Source organism: Macaca mulatta, chromosome 6, assembly GCF_049350105.2.
Source record: "Macaca mulatta isolate MMU2019108-1 chromosome 6, T2T-MMU8v2.0, whole genome shotgun sequence".
NCBI classification, from domain to species: domain Eukaryota; kingdom Metazoa; phylum Chordata; class Mammalia; order Primates; family Cercopithecidae; genus Macaca; species Macaca mulatta.
Window position 1 is genome coordinate 138,824,044 of NC_133411.1, and position 17,490 is coordinate 138,841,533.

The following is a 17,490-nucleotide window of genomic DNA, read 5'->3' on the forward strand; positions in this document are numbered from 1 at the left end:
AATACCATCCCCTTGCGTTTGATGTCTAAAACAGAAGACTGAAATTTGAAGAGAAGGGCGGGCTTGGAATGCCAAAAGCACCCCAGACTATAGCTTTATGCACAACCTTTAGAGAGAAATTTGTTAATGCTCCCTTCTTCAAAATGTCATATACCTTCAGGTAATTTCTTCCTAACGTAACTAAGTCACAATGATTTTGGCCAATACAGCTTAACTTTTTTTGAGATTCTGTTGCTGGAGAACTTTCCTCCCTCATTGGAGAGGTAAAATTTTCCTGTCTTTGCCTTAGAAAATAAAACGGTTCATAGGCAAGAATAAAAATCGTATCTTCCATTTTATTTTTTGATTAAGTTCACTTATTTTGTGGGGGTAAGACTTTCTTCCCTTTGGATCTTCAGGGTATTGGCCCTGTGAATGTATGCCCCTTTCTCCACTATTTGACAGTCTCACTGAGCCAATCTTCTACCAAGACTGAAAATAGACCATGGTTCTCATTTCTAGAACAGCTATCATCAGGAGAGCCGAGGGGGAGACCATTAGGCAGCCTCAGGTTTTCCAAGTCAACAGGTGGACATGGGATTTTTACGTTCTTTGGGGATTGAACCCCCAGTCACCATCATCTCCCTCAGCCTTTCAGGGTAAGTATTTCCAATCCCTCAGAGATTTTCTTAGGAGAGACTCCAAACGACAATGGTACTTCTGTGATGGACTGAGGAGAGCTGGTGGAGGATGCAGGTAGGAGGGAAGTTAGGCTGGGAGGAGAGGTGCTGGGATGGGACGTTGGGTTTCCTGACAAATGACCGAGTAGAGAGAGAAGGCGCGGAGGGGCAGCGGTAAGAACAACGTGGAAAGGACGGAAAAACGCGAAGAGTGGCGCCCTGGCAGACCCGGGGCGGGGCAGAGTGGGAAGGGTCACGCCAGGACGTACCCGGCTGTGGGCCGGGGGAGGAGAGCCCGGAGGGACAGCAACGAACTTAGTGGGGGCTCCCGGACCCGAGCTCCGCCGATGAGGTCAGCGGAGCCTAGGCGCCGGGAGGAGGCCAGTAGAGCCCCCAGACACGAGTGTCGGGAGGCCAGCGGAGGGGCGGGATGGGACGGGAAATGGGACGAAGAGCAAGAGCTGGGGGAGGAGGGAAGAGGGGGCGTCGGCGCTGCAAGCCGGAGGCGGCCCGACAGGGATCGTTTCCTTCCGGAGAGGAGGCCGGCTCTGGACTGAGGCGCGGACGGGGGCCGTCCAAGGGCGGGTGACGGGGAAATACCGCGGCCCGCGCTTCCCTCCGGCTGGCAGCGGTGCCGCCTGCGGCTCCCCCTCCGGGCCAGCTCGGAGCCCGGCGGCGGGGGGAGCGGGAGGCGGGAGCGAGGGCGGGGGCTCGGGAAGAAGAGAGGAGGGAGGGCCCAGGCGCGCCAGTGACAGGGTGGCAGCCTAGGAGCGGACGCGTTGCCGCCGCCGCTGCTCCTCCTCCTCCTGCAGCTCCTCTCGCTGCCGCCGCCGCCGCCACCGTCGCCGCCGGGAGAAGTTTCACTCCCGACCCTCGCTCGGAGCCCCGGCCCAGAGCCGAGCGAGAGCCTGGCAGGCAGCTGCAGCCCGCGGCAATCGAGGCGTCCGCGGCGCTCCGACCTCCAGCCGGTGTCGGCGCCTAGGCGGCGGGCTGCGGCCGGGGCTGGGGGCGCAAAGGCGGAGGAGGGGCGGGTGTGAGCCGGGGAACCCGCGTGCCCCGCCGCAGCAGCCCAGCGAGCGTCCGCGCCCGGGGCAGCCGCGATGGCTGTGCGCTCCCGCCGCCCGTGGATGAGCGTGGCATTAGGGCTGGTACTGGGCTTCACCGCCGCGTCCTGGCTCATCGCCCCCAGGGTGGCGGAGCTGAGCGAGAGGAAGAGACGCGGCTCCAGCCTCTGCTCCTACTACGGTCGCTCCGCGGCTGGCCCCGGCGCCGGCGCTCAGCAGCCGCTCCTCCAGCTCCAGTCCCGGCCACGGCAGGAGCAGTCACCGCCCCCCGCGCGCCAGGAGCTCCAGGGGCCACCGCTGCCCGAGGCAGCCCCCGGAATCACCAGTTTTCGAAGTAGCCCCTGGCAGCAGCCACCTCTGCTGCAGCAGCGGCGGCGAGGACGCGAGCCTGAGGGTGCGACAGGGCTTCCCGGTGCTCCAGCGGCCGAGGGGCAACCCGAGGAGGAGGACAGGGGCGCGGCTGGGCAGCGGAGAGGCGGCCGGCCAGGGAGTAGCCACAACGGCAGCGGGGACGGGGGTGCTGCCGCCCCGAGCGCCCGACCCCGGGACTTCCTATACGTGGGGGTGATGACCGCGCAGAAGTACCTGGGCAGCCGCGCGCTGGCCGCGCAGCGGACCTGGGCGCGTTTCATCCCCGGCCGCGTGGAGTTCTTTTCCAGCCAGCAGCCCCCCAACGCCGGCCAGCCCCCGCCACCCCTGCCTGTCATCGCGCTGCCGGGTGTGGACGACTCCTATCCTCCCCAGAAAAAGTCCTTCATGATGATCAAGTACATGCACGACCACTACCTGGACAAGTATGAGTGGTTCATGCGCGCCGACGACGATGTCTACATCAAAGGTGACCTCCCTGCGCCGGCTTTCCAGCCTGTCCGCCTCCCCAACTCCTTTCTCTGTAACCGGCCCTAGCCCCTGCCCAGCCCCTCCGCTGCTTCTCTGCCAGCACGTGCTCCCGGCTCCCACAGGCCCTGGCCCGCCCTCCCCACCCCTTGCATCCGCCCATAATTCGTAGCCAGTTCCTCCTCTTCTGCAATCTGGACCCTTCTCACACCTGCCTGGCTTTATTCGCCTTCCTCACTTGCTGTTTTCGGTGCCGCCTCGCTCTTGTCCCTCAGTCTTTACCGTGTGGGAGAGGTTAGAAAAGGGACCGTAGAGCTAAACCAAAGGCCATTCCCACTCTGCCCTCCTCTGAAAGCCCCTGCTGATGGTAGTTTCCCCAATCGGTCCAGAGGGGCGTGGTCTTTGGTGCAGGAAGGGAAGACGGAGGATGCTGGCTACAACCAGTTTGGAGATCCAGTGTTCTTGCTTTGAATCTTGCTCTTTTGTTTAAACTGGATCTAGCGCACTTTTGGAACTGCTCAGATTGAGGAATCATCTTCGCTGTCCGGGACCCTTTCCTACGTGTTCCCTTCCCTTTGGCTCAACTCTCCACACACTGGGAGTCCCTGGCCATCCCCACCGCCCTAGCACGCTGCTCTTTTCAGCCACTACAGTGCAGCACCAAGCCGTCTCCCATCCCCCGCCACACCTCAATAAAACCCTGAGAGGATGGGCATATTGTAAGGAATTAGTGGTGGGGAAGAAGAGGAAAGCACCCACTGATAAGCCAGACCCCGGGAACAGCAGACTGTACTAGCACACACTAGTACTGGTTCCTTTCCAGTGCATTTTGGTGGCCGCGGTGATAAGCAGAGGCTGGAAGTTCTTCCCAGAACCACAGGCAGCCACAGCAAGAAAAAACTTTTTTGTCAGTTTAAAAGAGGCGCGGTCTTCTTCCCGGAATGTGGGCGGCTCTGGACAGAGAATTTCTAAACTCAGCGGATCAAAGTTCTTTAGGTCAGGGAAGTGAATCTTTCCAGTCCAGCCAGTTGCAGAGATGGGGAGGAACGCAAGGGAAGCAGCAGGGTTGTACTGAATGAGGTTTCTCTGAGCTTTCCACATTTCCTAGCTTCTTGGTCAAAGGGGGGCAGCCCTTCCTTATTTTATGCCTTGACTCTATCCGAATCAGGAGAAAGCCTTGCTGCTTTCTCCTGATTCAGATAGTACTTTTCACACAATGCAAGAAAAACAAACAAAAAGCCAAACAATAAACCCTAACTGTCACATTTTGGCACAAGGAATTAGTGTAATCATAATAACTAGAGATCTCTTGGGTTTGGATTGGAAGGAGGGAAGTCACTCTAGAGCTGATTGGAATAAAAAGTACTGATAATTGGATACAAAAATAAAGAATGGTCCCATGACATTTTTAACAGTGATATTTAGGATTGACTCAAAGAAAAAAGCGTCCTCTACTTTAAGTTCCTTGTCTTGGATGTGTCAAAATTTCAAAGGTTTCCTAGCAGAAGTTTGCCACACTTTGCAGAGAATTTATAAAATGCATCAACAGCACCTACTTCTTTCATTTGTTTTAATGCTTTGAAAGATTGTCCTTCAGAACATTAAAATGACATATTATTTCAATTTCTATTAAGAATGAAATGTATTTTGTATTAAGAACCCAATAATAGCTGAAACTCATTGAGATACAAGGGGCAAGGCATGGGATCAAGATAATGACTGCAGATGCTGTGCTCATCAAAAATGGCAGTAAAGATGCTGACTGGGAGTATGAAGAAGGTGACTCTCTACTTATTCCAGTGTATCACTTAGAATACCAAGTGCTTCTGAACTGTTTTACCTGCAAATTTTTATTTTTAAAAGTTTTTTTCCTGAACTTACAAACTACAAGTGAAACCAATTACACTAATTTTTGGCAAACTTTTTTTTCTAAAAAGGTGCCTTCTCAAATTAAATTTCAAGACAGGTTTGATTCAAACACCCTCCAAAACTGTGTGGGTTGTATATGACTGAAGTTTAATTAATGGCAAAACACTGAACTAAACCAATTATGAGTAAAAAATAATTATTAGGTGTCAACAGTCAGCCAAAACAATGCTAAATACCATTATTTAATATTATTTTATATTCCTGGGAACTTTTTGTTACTTCAAATATACTGAGAAACCTGTCTTTACTTTCCTTGTTATTATTTCACCTTTTACAGAAAATTGGTGTTTGTCAGAGCTGTTAAGGTTTTTCAGTGACCTTAAGAAGCTGATATAATTTTAATATGTTTTAATTAATAAATATGAATTAGTGTTTTCAAAATAATAGAATATTGGAAGAGGTTTTTTCTTCTGTTCAATTGTGTAAGACTGAGGAGTTTAAGCACAATGTTTAAAGTTCTGCCCCTTACCTTGTACATTATAAGTGATTATGAAATAAGGAGACATAGTAATTGTTGCCTTTCTTTTTGTAGGTGATAAGTTAGAAGAGTTTCTTAGATCACTAAACAGCAGTAAGCCTCTCTACCTGGGGCAGACTGGCCTGGGGAATATTGAAGAGCTTGGAAAGCTGGGACTGGAGCCTGGGGAGAACTTCTGTATGGGAGGACCTGGCATGATCTTTAGCCGAGAAGTTCTCAGGAGGATGGTGCCACATATTGGTGAATGCCTTAGAGAAATGTACACGACTCACGAGGATGTGGAAGTAGGAAGATGCGTTCGCCGTTTTGGTGGGACTCAATGTGTCTGGTCTTATGAGGTAAGCCTTGAGCTGTGATGAAAATGTTCACATAGTACATGTATATGCCTTTTTATAATCTAGGGCAGCAATTCTATTCATTGTCTCTGTATCTTTGTATCTACTTGAAAGTGATAGTAGCAGCCCTTTGGGGATACAAGAGTGGGAGATAACTTTCTCATTAGGTGTCAGGGCCTGTCTGAGACTTTGTTATTAGCATGCCCCTTAACTTCAAGCAGTGGCCTATACTTATGGCCACATCTCTGGAACATTCTTATATCCTCCTCTGCTTGATTTATTGGTGCTTATATACACGTGAATCTATTTCTCTTCTCTAACAAGGGTGTAATTTTACTCCTCTCTTCAGCTGTAGCCTTTAGCATTTGGTACTGTGCCTTTTTATTTTATTTTATTTTTGGTTAGGTGTGTAATGGCATCTCTTTGTTTTTAAATGGTTAAAATCTGAAGTTTCTTTGGATATTTTCCAGTGGAAATTTAACACATTTTTAAAGGTATTAGAAAAGTAAACTAATAGTGTATCACTTATGGTAGATGTATTCACAAAATTCCAGTCACTGTATTTCCTTAGGCATATAAAAGGAATGAGTTGTCTGGAAAAAAAGCAGAAGTTTAAATGGTGTTCAGTAGCTGCTTAGTATTTTTGACAGATTCCCTAAAATTTGTTTATGTCTATTTCTATGCTATTTTCTGAAGAGGAACAATTATTTAAATAATCTTAGCTATTTATTTGTTGCCGTGATCATTTTTATGAAATACTTTGAGATTTTTTCCTTCAGAAATTGATTTTGAAATGTAACAACATTTTATTTAAAATACACTTCCTAATAGATAATTTTTATAAAAATTTATTTAACGTTAAAATAATGTATTGTCTTTAGTATAGTTTGGTTTTCAAGTAGTTGGAATTTAGTATTATTTTAGCTACAGAGTGCACAGCTTTGTAAATTATATCTTAACTCCTTTGTTTATGTTTTCAAATTTTTCATGTCACTTAGTATAGAAGAAACATTTTATGGAAATATGTTCCCTGTGAAGTCACTAAATACACAGTTTCATTTGTTTTTCTTGTAAGTGTAGTCTCACTTTAGTTAATTTTGCTTTCTCTTTTATGCTTTGTGGTATTTATACTTTGGGGACATATTTTATACATTACAGAAAGTAAAAATTATTAGTCATTTGAAATAGGCATGAAAATTTAAAATGATTATGTTGCTAATTTATTTTGATAATAAAATGGTAATTTATAAAAACCGTCCTACAACTACCCTTTAGGATAAAAATTTATGTGAAAACATTACAGTTTAGAGACAGGTCATCTAGAATAAACTCAATACAATATTTCTTCCTTTGTTATAAAACAAAGTAAAAGACAAAAATTTTTAATACAGAGAACATATTCAGTTGATTTTGTTTACATAATGTTATTATTTTGCAGATATTTACTTTACATGGATAAGTAAAAACATATTTGTATGGATAAGTAAAAAAATCTCATCTGTAGTTAACAATATAGATGGGAAATTATTGTTTTATATGATACTTTATTACCTTAATATAATATGTAAAATTTTAACCAAGATAGTGTTTAAACATTCTTCTTTTCAAGTTCTCATTGATTCTGCTATGAAGGCCTAGTCTTCACCTAGCATTCCATTCCTTCATGTTCAAGAGAGTAAGATATGCACAAAATTGGGAGCTCAAAAATTGATTTAATATTTTATTTATAATATAGGCCTTTGTCCTGGTTAAAGTGAAGAGAAGTTATATTATAGATGTGCACCCTGTCTGTTAGAATAAGTGCAATCTTAGATCCTTTTATTAACTGATGTAAGAGGAAACAAAAGAGATTCCAAGTCTTACAGGCTGTAACCTGGTGAATATAACACTTTCAGTACTTTTTGTAATACATTTGAATTTAGACTGACACTTGACCATCACTGACTTACGAATCTGTATAAAACTAAACTAATCATCTCAACATGTTTCCCTAGCATTAGAAAATGTTTTCTAGATAACTACTGTTGACTTTATGTTTTTCTAAGCTATTATATAGAATTTACTTTGTTTTTGGATTTCAGTCTTTAAAGGAGCTATTTAAACAGTATTAATTTAAAGGACGCATTGATTTAATTATAATACAAAGTCTCAAAAGTCTTACGTAGAGAAGTGATGGTAAATTTTATTACCAAGAGATATGTGAAAAAGCATTGTTAGCAAAATTAATAAAGATATATATACAAAGAAATGATATCTAAATTTTAATACTAGAATGTGTTCTGTGTTTCATGAGACACCTAAGTAGGTAACTTGGGGCACAGCTAAACTGGGTATAACATTCACAGATGCCATACTTCACTTTCTAATTTGGATTTTATGTTAGTGGAAATGATGTCCATGTATGATACTGTTCATATTATATAGAAAGATTGGTCTATTCTACTCCAGGTTGGCATTCTCAGTAAAGGTGAGATTTTACATCTGCTCATTAAAAAAGCTATGAAATTGATCATTACTTTTTTCCCATAGTTCTTTTAAAAGCACTATCTGCGATAGAATTTTCGTAAAATTTTAAATTTCCTTTATCTGTCCCTTTCACAAATTTTACAATTTTTTTTGTTTGTTTGTTTATCCTCCTAATAAAAGTTCTTTCAGAGTTGAGAGTCTTGTTAAGACAGCATGTTCATGATTTTTGAGTTTGAATAGATCAAATGTTCATGATAGAATGTCATCTTTTAAAAATGGTGAACACGCTTGCAGATCTTATAAAAAGAGAATTGTAAGATTATTAAATAAAATATATAATTGTTAGTTTTCCTTGAATATAAGTTATATTCTTTATAAAATCTAGGAATGAAGCTTCCAGTATGATTCTTAACTGCTAAACTGAAATTACTTTCTCTGTGTTTGTATGTACCATTAAAAATATATTGTAAAAGAGAAAGAGAAAGAGAGAGAAAGATGATGGGGGGATTTGAACTGGGGTTTGAGCCACCATTTTAACATTTACTAGTTTAATTGTCTTTCGCAGGTTACTTCTTTAAGTCTTGTGTAATTCAACTGAAAGTAGAGTTTATAAGAGCATTTATCTCATACATTTCAGAAAAGATTAGGTGAAATGATCCATGTAAAGCCCTTAAGGTAGTGTCTGGCACATGGTACATTTTCAATAGATGTTAGTTTTTATTATTCTAATGTTATAGATATCACGTACTGTATTATACAACATGGATTCATATATTTCCCGTAATAATTATTAGTAATGGATGGGTGATTCATTTATATCAAAAAGGTCAAAATAAAAAATGAATTCTCAGAGAGTTAAGCTTTTTTTGGTAAAGAATAAGAAACCAGTATGTTGCAGTATTTTAGAAATATGAGGAATTCAGCATTAGTGAAACTTACTCTGAAATATAGACACCTGTTTTAAAAATGCATTACAAATATTTGTTTCAGTCTTTGCACCTAATATGTATAAGATATATATATAAGTGAATTTGAGGATGTTGTGTGGAAAATATTACCTAACAAATTATTATTTAATATACATATGTAAAGAATCCCAAACAGATCTACGTAAGGAAAAATATTACTGTATAGATTTCTAAATTAATTGCCAGAACAATGGCCACCTTTTTTGAGTTTCTCTGGCATCTTCAGTAGGGAAGAAAGTCCCGGTGTACCTCAGGTCTTTGAGGTAATGATCTGCAGCTTCCGGCCTTTCTCACAATAAGGCCCAGGTGGTCTGAGGAAGTCTGTCTTGCTTGTTGGTCTCTTGCTCTTTTTCTCTGTCTTTTCTGCTCACTTTTTCTATTTCCTTCCGCTTGAGTGATAAATTTCAAATGTATTTTGATATGTACTGCTTTTCATCAGGTTCCTAGTAAATTAATGTGCTCATAAAGGCCAACCTAGGTATCTTAAAAGATCACAGGATGTGCACCCAGACCGCAGTAGATCACAGTTAGGGCTCCAACATGGCCTGACCTGTTCAGAATAAAGAGGCCTTTGGTTGAGGGTGAACCTTACACAGACTGGTTCTTTGTGTGCCTGTGATCACCGGAGAGTCTAAATTGAGATTCTCCCTTTCCCACCTGGGATTGAGGCATCTTGTTTTAAGGCCATATGGCAGATGTTAATAATCAACAGACTTCATGGGTTATACCTCAAACTTTATAAGCAAAGATTACTAACTGAATGAAGCATGCATGCTCATGAAGAAGTCATTCTATTCTATTCACTCTGCAAGTGTTAGAATTTATTGGCCTCTCCTGTTGGCAAAGATCACACTTTTGGTTGAGCTCTATCTTGGCTACTGCTTTTCTAGAGCTGCAATCTGGCAGTTTGGGAGACTGCATATGGCTCTTAAACATTGTTTGGCACATAGAGTATTTTAAGGTTTTTGTTTTTGTTTTTGTTTTTTGACATCTTTAGCAGAGGCAGGCAATCTACAGTTCCTTTCATGTCCTGTTATTGTCTGTAAGACTCTTCCTGCACGTTTATTTTCCCTTCCTGGCTTATGTAGGCGTAAAAGTTTTGATCTTTTGAACTGGACAATCCATATATTGCAAGTTTCATGATAATATTCTCTAGAAAATGAAGTGATTTTCCAGTGATACTGAGAGGTATATTTTAAATATTTTAATTTATGGAAGAGTTAATATGTTATAAATTTGGCCATTAAAATTGTATTATTATATAACATAGTTACATTTTATTATAGATATGTTTTTAGTAAATAACAAAAATATTCTCACTGTTAAAAATTATTTATACATCCATGTTCATTTTATGTATTAGCAGAACTGAAAGTTTTGTTTTTTGATTTTGTTTTTAACATGATCATTTATATTCAAATCATAAAATAATTTTAATTCTGATGGTTATTCTTCTCCCTTTGAAGGAGTTTTGCATTTTTTCTAAGAGTCAGCTTAAGAAAAGTTTGTATTTATCATTTTAATGTTTGCACTAAAATAGAGCCAAAGAAGATATCAGTTTCATTCAATTAAATGTTATTTCAAAGACAACAGAGTTCTATGTTGGTAAAAATATTTCTCTGTAGTTTTAAAAATTATTTCGTAAGACTAACTAGATTTTTATTTGACTTCTTAAAGTGATAATTTTACACTAGAATGTTTTATGTTCAATCTTAGTTCCTTAAAGTCTGTAAACACCCTAGGAAATTACATTATTTCACAAAAGGATATATTCTGGCAGTGTTTTCCTGAGCTGGTAAGTAGTATCAGAAGGCTGTACCATAAGAAACTGAACTATCAATAAGTTCTTAATAACAAATTTTTAAGGTTAAAATATCTGTGTTATTCTTACAGGGCTGCTGCACATCCTTCTTAGCTTCCTATTCCATATACATTTCACTCTTTTTTTTTTTTGACACGGAGTTTCACTCTTGTCGTCTAGGCTGGAATGCAATGGTACGATCTTGGCTCACTGCAACCTCCCCTGCCCAGGTTCAAGTGATTCTCCTGCCTCAGCCTCCTGAGTAGCTGGTATTACAGACATGCACCACCACGCCCAGCTAACTTTATATTTTTTTTAGTAGAGATGGGGTTTCTCCATGTTGGTCAGGCTTGCCTTGAACTCCCGACCTCAGGTGATCTGCCTACCTTGAACTCCCAAAGTGATGGGATTACAGGCATGAGCCACTGCGCCCGGCCAAATTTCCCTCTTTTCTAATGTTGATTTTACTCAATCATGAACATGTTTATGTCCCCAAAGTATATTCATATATATGAAAAATATAAAGCAGGGATTTTTATTTTAAAATTCAGTCTTTCAAAATCTTTTCTTGGTCTGATTCAGTCACAATTTAGTTTTTAACTTTACTAAAAGCAGTAAGCTTCTCACACCTACTCTTCCCACTCCCATCCCACTTGTCAGATGAAATCATCATGCATTGATTTTGTAGAACTTCTTTTCTTCCACACTGTTTTCTTCATTATACAAAACAAAATTGCATTCTGAGTTGATGGAAAAGCATGATATGGCAAGCATTGTAGGCTTAGATAGTTCATTTTTATCACTAACTGATGTCTTATCACCTAAATTGTGACAATTTATGCTTTCCAAGAAGATGATTTCCTACAATTATGAAAAATGTTAAGTTTGGAAGATGCCTGCAGGCAATTTGAAGTAAGCTCTATAATAACAAAAATACTCATATTAATTTAAAAACTTTGAATATTCTTTCTCTTTAATTGATCACAAACATTCTAACATCCTGAAATAATTCCAGGTCAGTTTCCTACTTTCCCTTTCTTTGTCTTGGTCTCCAAAAAGCTATGTTTTGGGAAACATTTATTTTAGTCTCTTTTCTATCTAGTGAATGATGCTGAAATTACAAAGAAATATATTCTATTATATAAATATATTACATTTAAGTTTTATTATAGCATGTTATTTTTGCGCAAAGATATAGCTGTTAATCAGGCATTTCAGTTAAAAAATTCATTGAAATTAGAAACAAAATCAGCTTACTGCGTTACATGAGTAATTATTTGATATTATTGAACCACAAGAAAACCTACGTAAACTGAAAAATTGAGGAGTTGCAGTTCTTCACATTTCTAATGTTCTCTTAAATACTGTCCTAACCATTAAACAACATTCTAGTTGAGGCTTAACTACATATAAATCAGTTTGAGTCATGATATGTGTTTAAAGATACTCTATCTTGGAAACTATATAACAAGTTTCTAAATTAACTGAATCAAAATAACATGTTTTTTAAAAATAAGTAGGCACAATTTTGGAAGTAACAGATGAACGAAATGCATTTATTAATTTTTTGAGATTTAAAAAGTTTTACTCAACCTTTATAATTTTGAAAGCTATGCTCATCATTCTTCACAGTCAGTGGTATCTGAACATCTGATTATCTCTTTCAATTTCATTAATTTTTATTGCAAAGCTATTTATTTATTTGTAGAGTTTCTGTGTCTCAAAAAGTGGTGATTTGAAGAAATATACATATTAATATAAATATTGTATAGTAAAATAAAAATAAAATGTGAAGAAATAAGAGAAAAGTGTGCAGAAAATTTGATAAAACCATAAAGATACAAGTTGAGTTCCTGTTTTCCTGGCATGAAAGAGAACTCTAACTTCTTTTGATACTGAGACCTGAGAAATCTCCCCCGGAGAACAGAAGGAAGTTGTGAGGGATGTAGCAGATCACATCCTTAGCACCACTTCTATAAGTAGAGTAGCATGGTTTAATTTGGATGTTCCTTAATAATTCCCTCAATAGAAGCCAGGGCTACAGCTCAAAAGGGCAAATCTACAAAAGAAATTCAACTTAGAGACAATGCAGTTATGGTCGTAGTGTACTATTATTTGGTTCCTTGCTTGATTTTATTGTAAAATTTAGAATACTCTTCAGAGAGCCCTTCAAGGCTGTTATGTCTCACTTAAATGTTTTATATTAGGTTGTCCAACAGGAAGTCTGAGATATGCATATTCTCTGGTGAGAACCCAGAGTGTGGCTACTGTGTTGTTGATTAACGGCAGATCTATAGTTGTGCTTTGCTAATCAAGAGGAGGGTAGATATTAAATATACCAACCACAGATGGAGGAAACCAACTAGCTAAGGACAGGATGGCCCCCTAAACTGAGCACAGAAGAGGTTCAGAAAATTCCAAACAGCTTGGCTTAGAAATGTGGTCACCTAGCTACTGAGATGATTATTTAAAAGGTCTGTTTTTATAATAATAATTTAATTTTAAGGTAAAATTTTCATGTAAAAATTAAAATATGGAAAAATAGGCATTTTAATTAAAACAGTATATTTTAATCTGATATCCTATTATACAGAAATAAATGTTATATGAAGTAAGGATATTTAATATACATGAGTATCTCATAAAATATGAAAAAATATGGTGTTAAAATAAATTGAAAATGTTCTGCCTTAGACTTCAGTCATTTCACATCTTATATAGCTAAATGATTTTGTTTGCTCAAATGTATTTATTAAGCAGTTTTTATCAGCAGTAAACAACACACATGCCTTCCTTGTCTTCATGGTGTGCACAGGGAGGAGGAGTCAGGCTTCCTACTGATTTCTTGGTTTCAAATCTAATATAGAGTTGGGTTTCTCGTCTCTGACATCCTTCTAAATTGTTTTTTTTTTTTCATTATAATTCATGAAATATCTCTAGTTGGGTCCAACTTTGGTACCTCTCTCAGAGCTAGGACCAGATTATTCTCATTTGAGTTTTCTTAAGTAAGCCTCTTCTTTTATTTGTATATTTATCCCTTGAAGGGGAGAAAAATAAAGACATTTTTAGTAATTTTCTTGTATATTAATATATTTTATGCCTGTTGAATCACACAAATAACTAGGATTTTGTATTTTAAGTCTAGCACTAGATTACCTGGCTTCTTATGCTAGTTTTGCCATTCACTAGCTGTGTGGCCTTACACAAGTTATTTAACCTCTCTGTGCCTTAGTTTCCTCATCTATCTACAATGGGTCAGCCCTCATATCTGAGGTGCATTGTTTCTAAGACCCCCATGGATACTAAAATCCATGGACGCTAAAGTTCCTTACATAAAATGGTGTAGAACAATAGGCCTTCTTTGGATGGGTTCCACATCCAAAGATATAGACAGCCTGTTGTAATAACAGTACTTACTCCCTAGAGCTGTTAAATGCAAATAGCAGCATTCAGAGTAATGTCTCACAGTGTTAAGCATGTAAGACAGTGGCTACAACTACTAGCTATTTTTGCAGAAGCAGAAAGGCATAAAATAGTGCCAACTTTACAGAGCTGTTGTGAAGCATAAAAAGGTCAGTGTATTAGAAGCCCTTAGAATAATGCTTGCCACACAATAAAGTCTGCATAAAGGTTAACTGTTATTAATATTTTCCAGCTTATAATGTTTATATTATTTGTTCCTCTCATGGGAGTGGGATAATGTTGATTGTATAGGGTTTCATTGCTATTTCTTTTTGTATGGTGGGCTTTGCTGTAATAGGGAAGGTGTTCATTCAGGGTGGTTCCTGACAGCACAATAGAATTTTCAATGGACTTTGAAAACTTATGATGCTGGACTCCCCCACCCCCTTCATCCATTATGTCAAAATCTCTTACAGGTGAGACCTGCAGCATGGGTAGTGTTTACAACTTCTCAGGTGACTCTAATTTGGCTTCAGGGTTTAGACTACTGTGTAAATTTGTTTTATCAATTTTCCATATTCAAATATCTAGTCTATTTTAAAACTATTTGTTAAAAATTAGTTTTGCTTTGTTTTCCTTTGGGGAATCACAGGATAGTAATGAACACTTCTGCACTTCCGTTCTTGTCTGGCCTGTTACTGAACTAATCATTGGACTTTAAGACAGTGGCTACAAAGCCATCACTCACAACTGTATGTTTTCTCATGATCTGATTTTCATGGTTCATATATTAATTACCCTTTTCTTAAAAAATATCCAAGGTTGATTTTTAAACATTCTCATAAAGATATATTTTACCTGTCCAAGGCTTAAGGTTTATAGTTGTGTTTATTTATTACATCTCAGTAATGCATAGTAAGAGAGTTCTTATAATATAGGTGGAATGTCTACGTTGGCTTGATTGCTTTAACATTGACTTAAATAATTTTATCTCTGATGGTAAAAGGTATCAGAATGACATATGTGATTTAATAGTAACTTTTTAGATTTTTTAAAAGCTTAAATGGGTAATTTTAATTCTATTCCATCACTCTCAACAAATAGTTTTGAGCCCACTGCTAGAGGTGACTGTTATGATGGAGAAAAGTACAGGATACACAGGAATGTAGGGAAGAAATGCCTGAGGAGAACAGGAAAATGCTTCCTCCAAACTGGAAGTAACACATAGGGACAATGCCAGGTGAGTGGCGATGCATGGGCAGGCAAAGACCTTAAGAATTTATTCTGCTAATATATTTTTTAGAAGGTAAAATCATGATTCTTGCAAAAATATACACATCGAAGGTCTTATTTATTTCATCAATTAATAAAGAAATAATACGTTACCAACTGTTCAGAGAATAACTCAAAGATAGTTACACATATCAGTGTTAGAGAATGCTGGGATAAATGTACAAATAGATGCAAAGGTAGGAAAACTTAATATTTATAAGGTGTTGTCAACTAATCAATTGCATTTCAGTCGACATAGTTGGTGTATTAGTCTTTTCTCACACTGCTGATAGAGAGATACCTGAGACTGGGTGAATTATAAAGAAAAAGAAGTTTAATAGACTCACAGTTCCATGTGGCTGGGGAGGCCTCAAAGTCATGGCGGAAGGCGAAAGGTACATCTTACATAGCAGCAGACATGACAGAGAATGAGAACCAAGTGAAAGGGGTTTTCCCATATAAAACCATCAGATCTCCTGAGACTTATTCACTACCATGAGAACAGTATGGGGGAAACCGCCCCCGTGATTCAGTTATCTCCCACGGGTCCCTCCCACAACATGTGGGAATTATAGGAGCTACAATTCAATATGAAATTTAGGTGGGGACAAAGCCAAACCATATCAGTAGGCATTCTGTCAACGACACTGATTTGTATAACTATAATAAAACATTTTTATTCTTATATATTAGTAAGTTATCATTGTATATGTATATATAAGGCAAAAAGTGATGTAATGATTTTTCATACAATGTGGAGTGATTAACTCAATCTAATTAACCTATTCATCACCTCAAATATTTTACTTGTTTTCTGAAGAGAACATTCAAGATTTAGTTATGTTGAAATGTACAGTACTCAAGTATTAGCCATATTTACCATGCTGTGCAATAGATTCAATTAAAAAACCAAACTTATTGTTTCTATCTAATTGAGGCTTTTTAATCTTTGATTGTCATCCTCCTACTTACCCCACCTGAAGTCCCTGGTAACCACCATTCTACTCTCTGCATCTATGCGTTCATTTGCTTTAGATTCCACATAGAAGTGAGGACATGTGGTACAGTGGGCCCCCGCCAATCCACAAGGAATAAGTTTCTTTTTTGGTTTGTTTGTTTGTTTTTTAAGACAAAGTCTTACTCTGTCGCTTAGGCTGGAGTGCACTGGCCCGTGATCTAGGCTCACTGCAACCTCTGCCTCCCAAGTTCAAGCGATTCTGCTGCCTCAGCCTCCTGAGTAGCTGAGATTACAGGCATGTGCCAGGACGCCTGGCTAATTTTTGTATTTTTGGTAGAGATGGGATTTTGCTATGTTGGCCAGACTGGTCTTGAGCCCCTGAGCTTGTGATCCACCCACCTTGGCCCCTCAAAGTGCTGGGATTACAGGTGTGAGCTACTGTGCTCAGCCAAGGAATTGGTTTCAAGACCCCTGGTGGATGCCTGAAACCCTCTGTAGTACTGAGCCCAGTTGCCGTCAGTTGGAACGGCGTGATTTCTGATCATGTCTTCCATCCATAAATTTAATGCCTTTCTATTATAACTAATATGTTTGTGATATAACTTATCACACACTGTGGTTGTAACTTTTACAGTTTGAAGTGTATCAGTAAAAGTAGTACTAATTTCTTTCTCCTTCTTTGCAATTTCATGGATATAAGTGTCATTCTTACATTAGACCTTAGCAATCCCCCCATATGATTTTTTTCATTTTTATTTAAGACTGTGTTTCACTCTGTCACCCAGGCTGAAATGCGGTGGTACAATCACGACCCTCTGCAACGTCGACTTCCTGGGCTCCGGTGATCCTCCAACCTCAGCCTCCCAAGCAGCTGAGACTTCAGGCATGCACCACCATGCCCATCTAATTTTTTAATTTTTTTGTAGTGACATGGCTTTGCCACGTTGTCCAGGCTGATCTCCAACTCCTGAGCTCAAGTGATCTGCCCGCATTGGCTTCCCAAAGTGTTGAGATTATAGGCGTGAACCATCGTGCATGGCCGATTTTTTTTTCTTAAATCCAGAACTTTCACCCTTTCGCTCCTAGGAGACATTATATGGCTTCTCTTTGGCATACCAAAATTGCCAGCATCAACTCTTCTTGCACTTTGGGGCCATTATTAAGTAAAACAAGTACTATGCACAAGCACTATGATACCTTGACACAAGCAGTATGATGCTTTGAGCACAAGCACTGTGATACTTTTGACAGTCAGTCTGAGAAGCGAGGTGGCTACTGAGTGACCGCTAGGCAGGTAGCATCTACAGCAGGGATCCACTAG

The 17,490-nt window shown here is 39.5% G+C and overlaps 1 protein-coding gene across 1 annotated transcript in view; it reads left to right on the top strand.

Moving 5' to 3' along the window:
- The first annotated feature begins 1,406 nt into the window (after positions 1-1,406).
- The window catches only part of CHSY3 (chondroitin sulfate synthase 3), a 288,946-nt gene continuing 272,862 nt past the window's right edge, over positions 1,407-17,490 (top strand). Inside the window, exons 1-2 of the mRNA XM_001099447.5 lie at positions 1,407-2,561; positions 5,022-5,305. Of these exons, the coding sequence (XP_001099447.5) occupies positions 1,760-2,561; positions 5,022-5,305 (1,086 nt within the window). The 5' untranslated portion in view covers positions 1,407-1,759. The remainder of the gene's footprint in view (positions 2,562-5,021; positions 5,306-17,490) is intronic.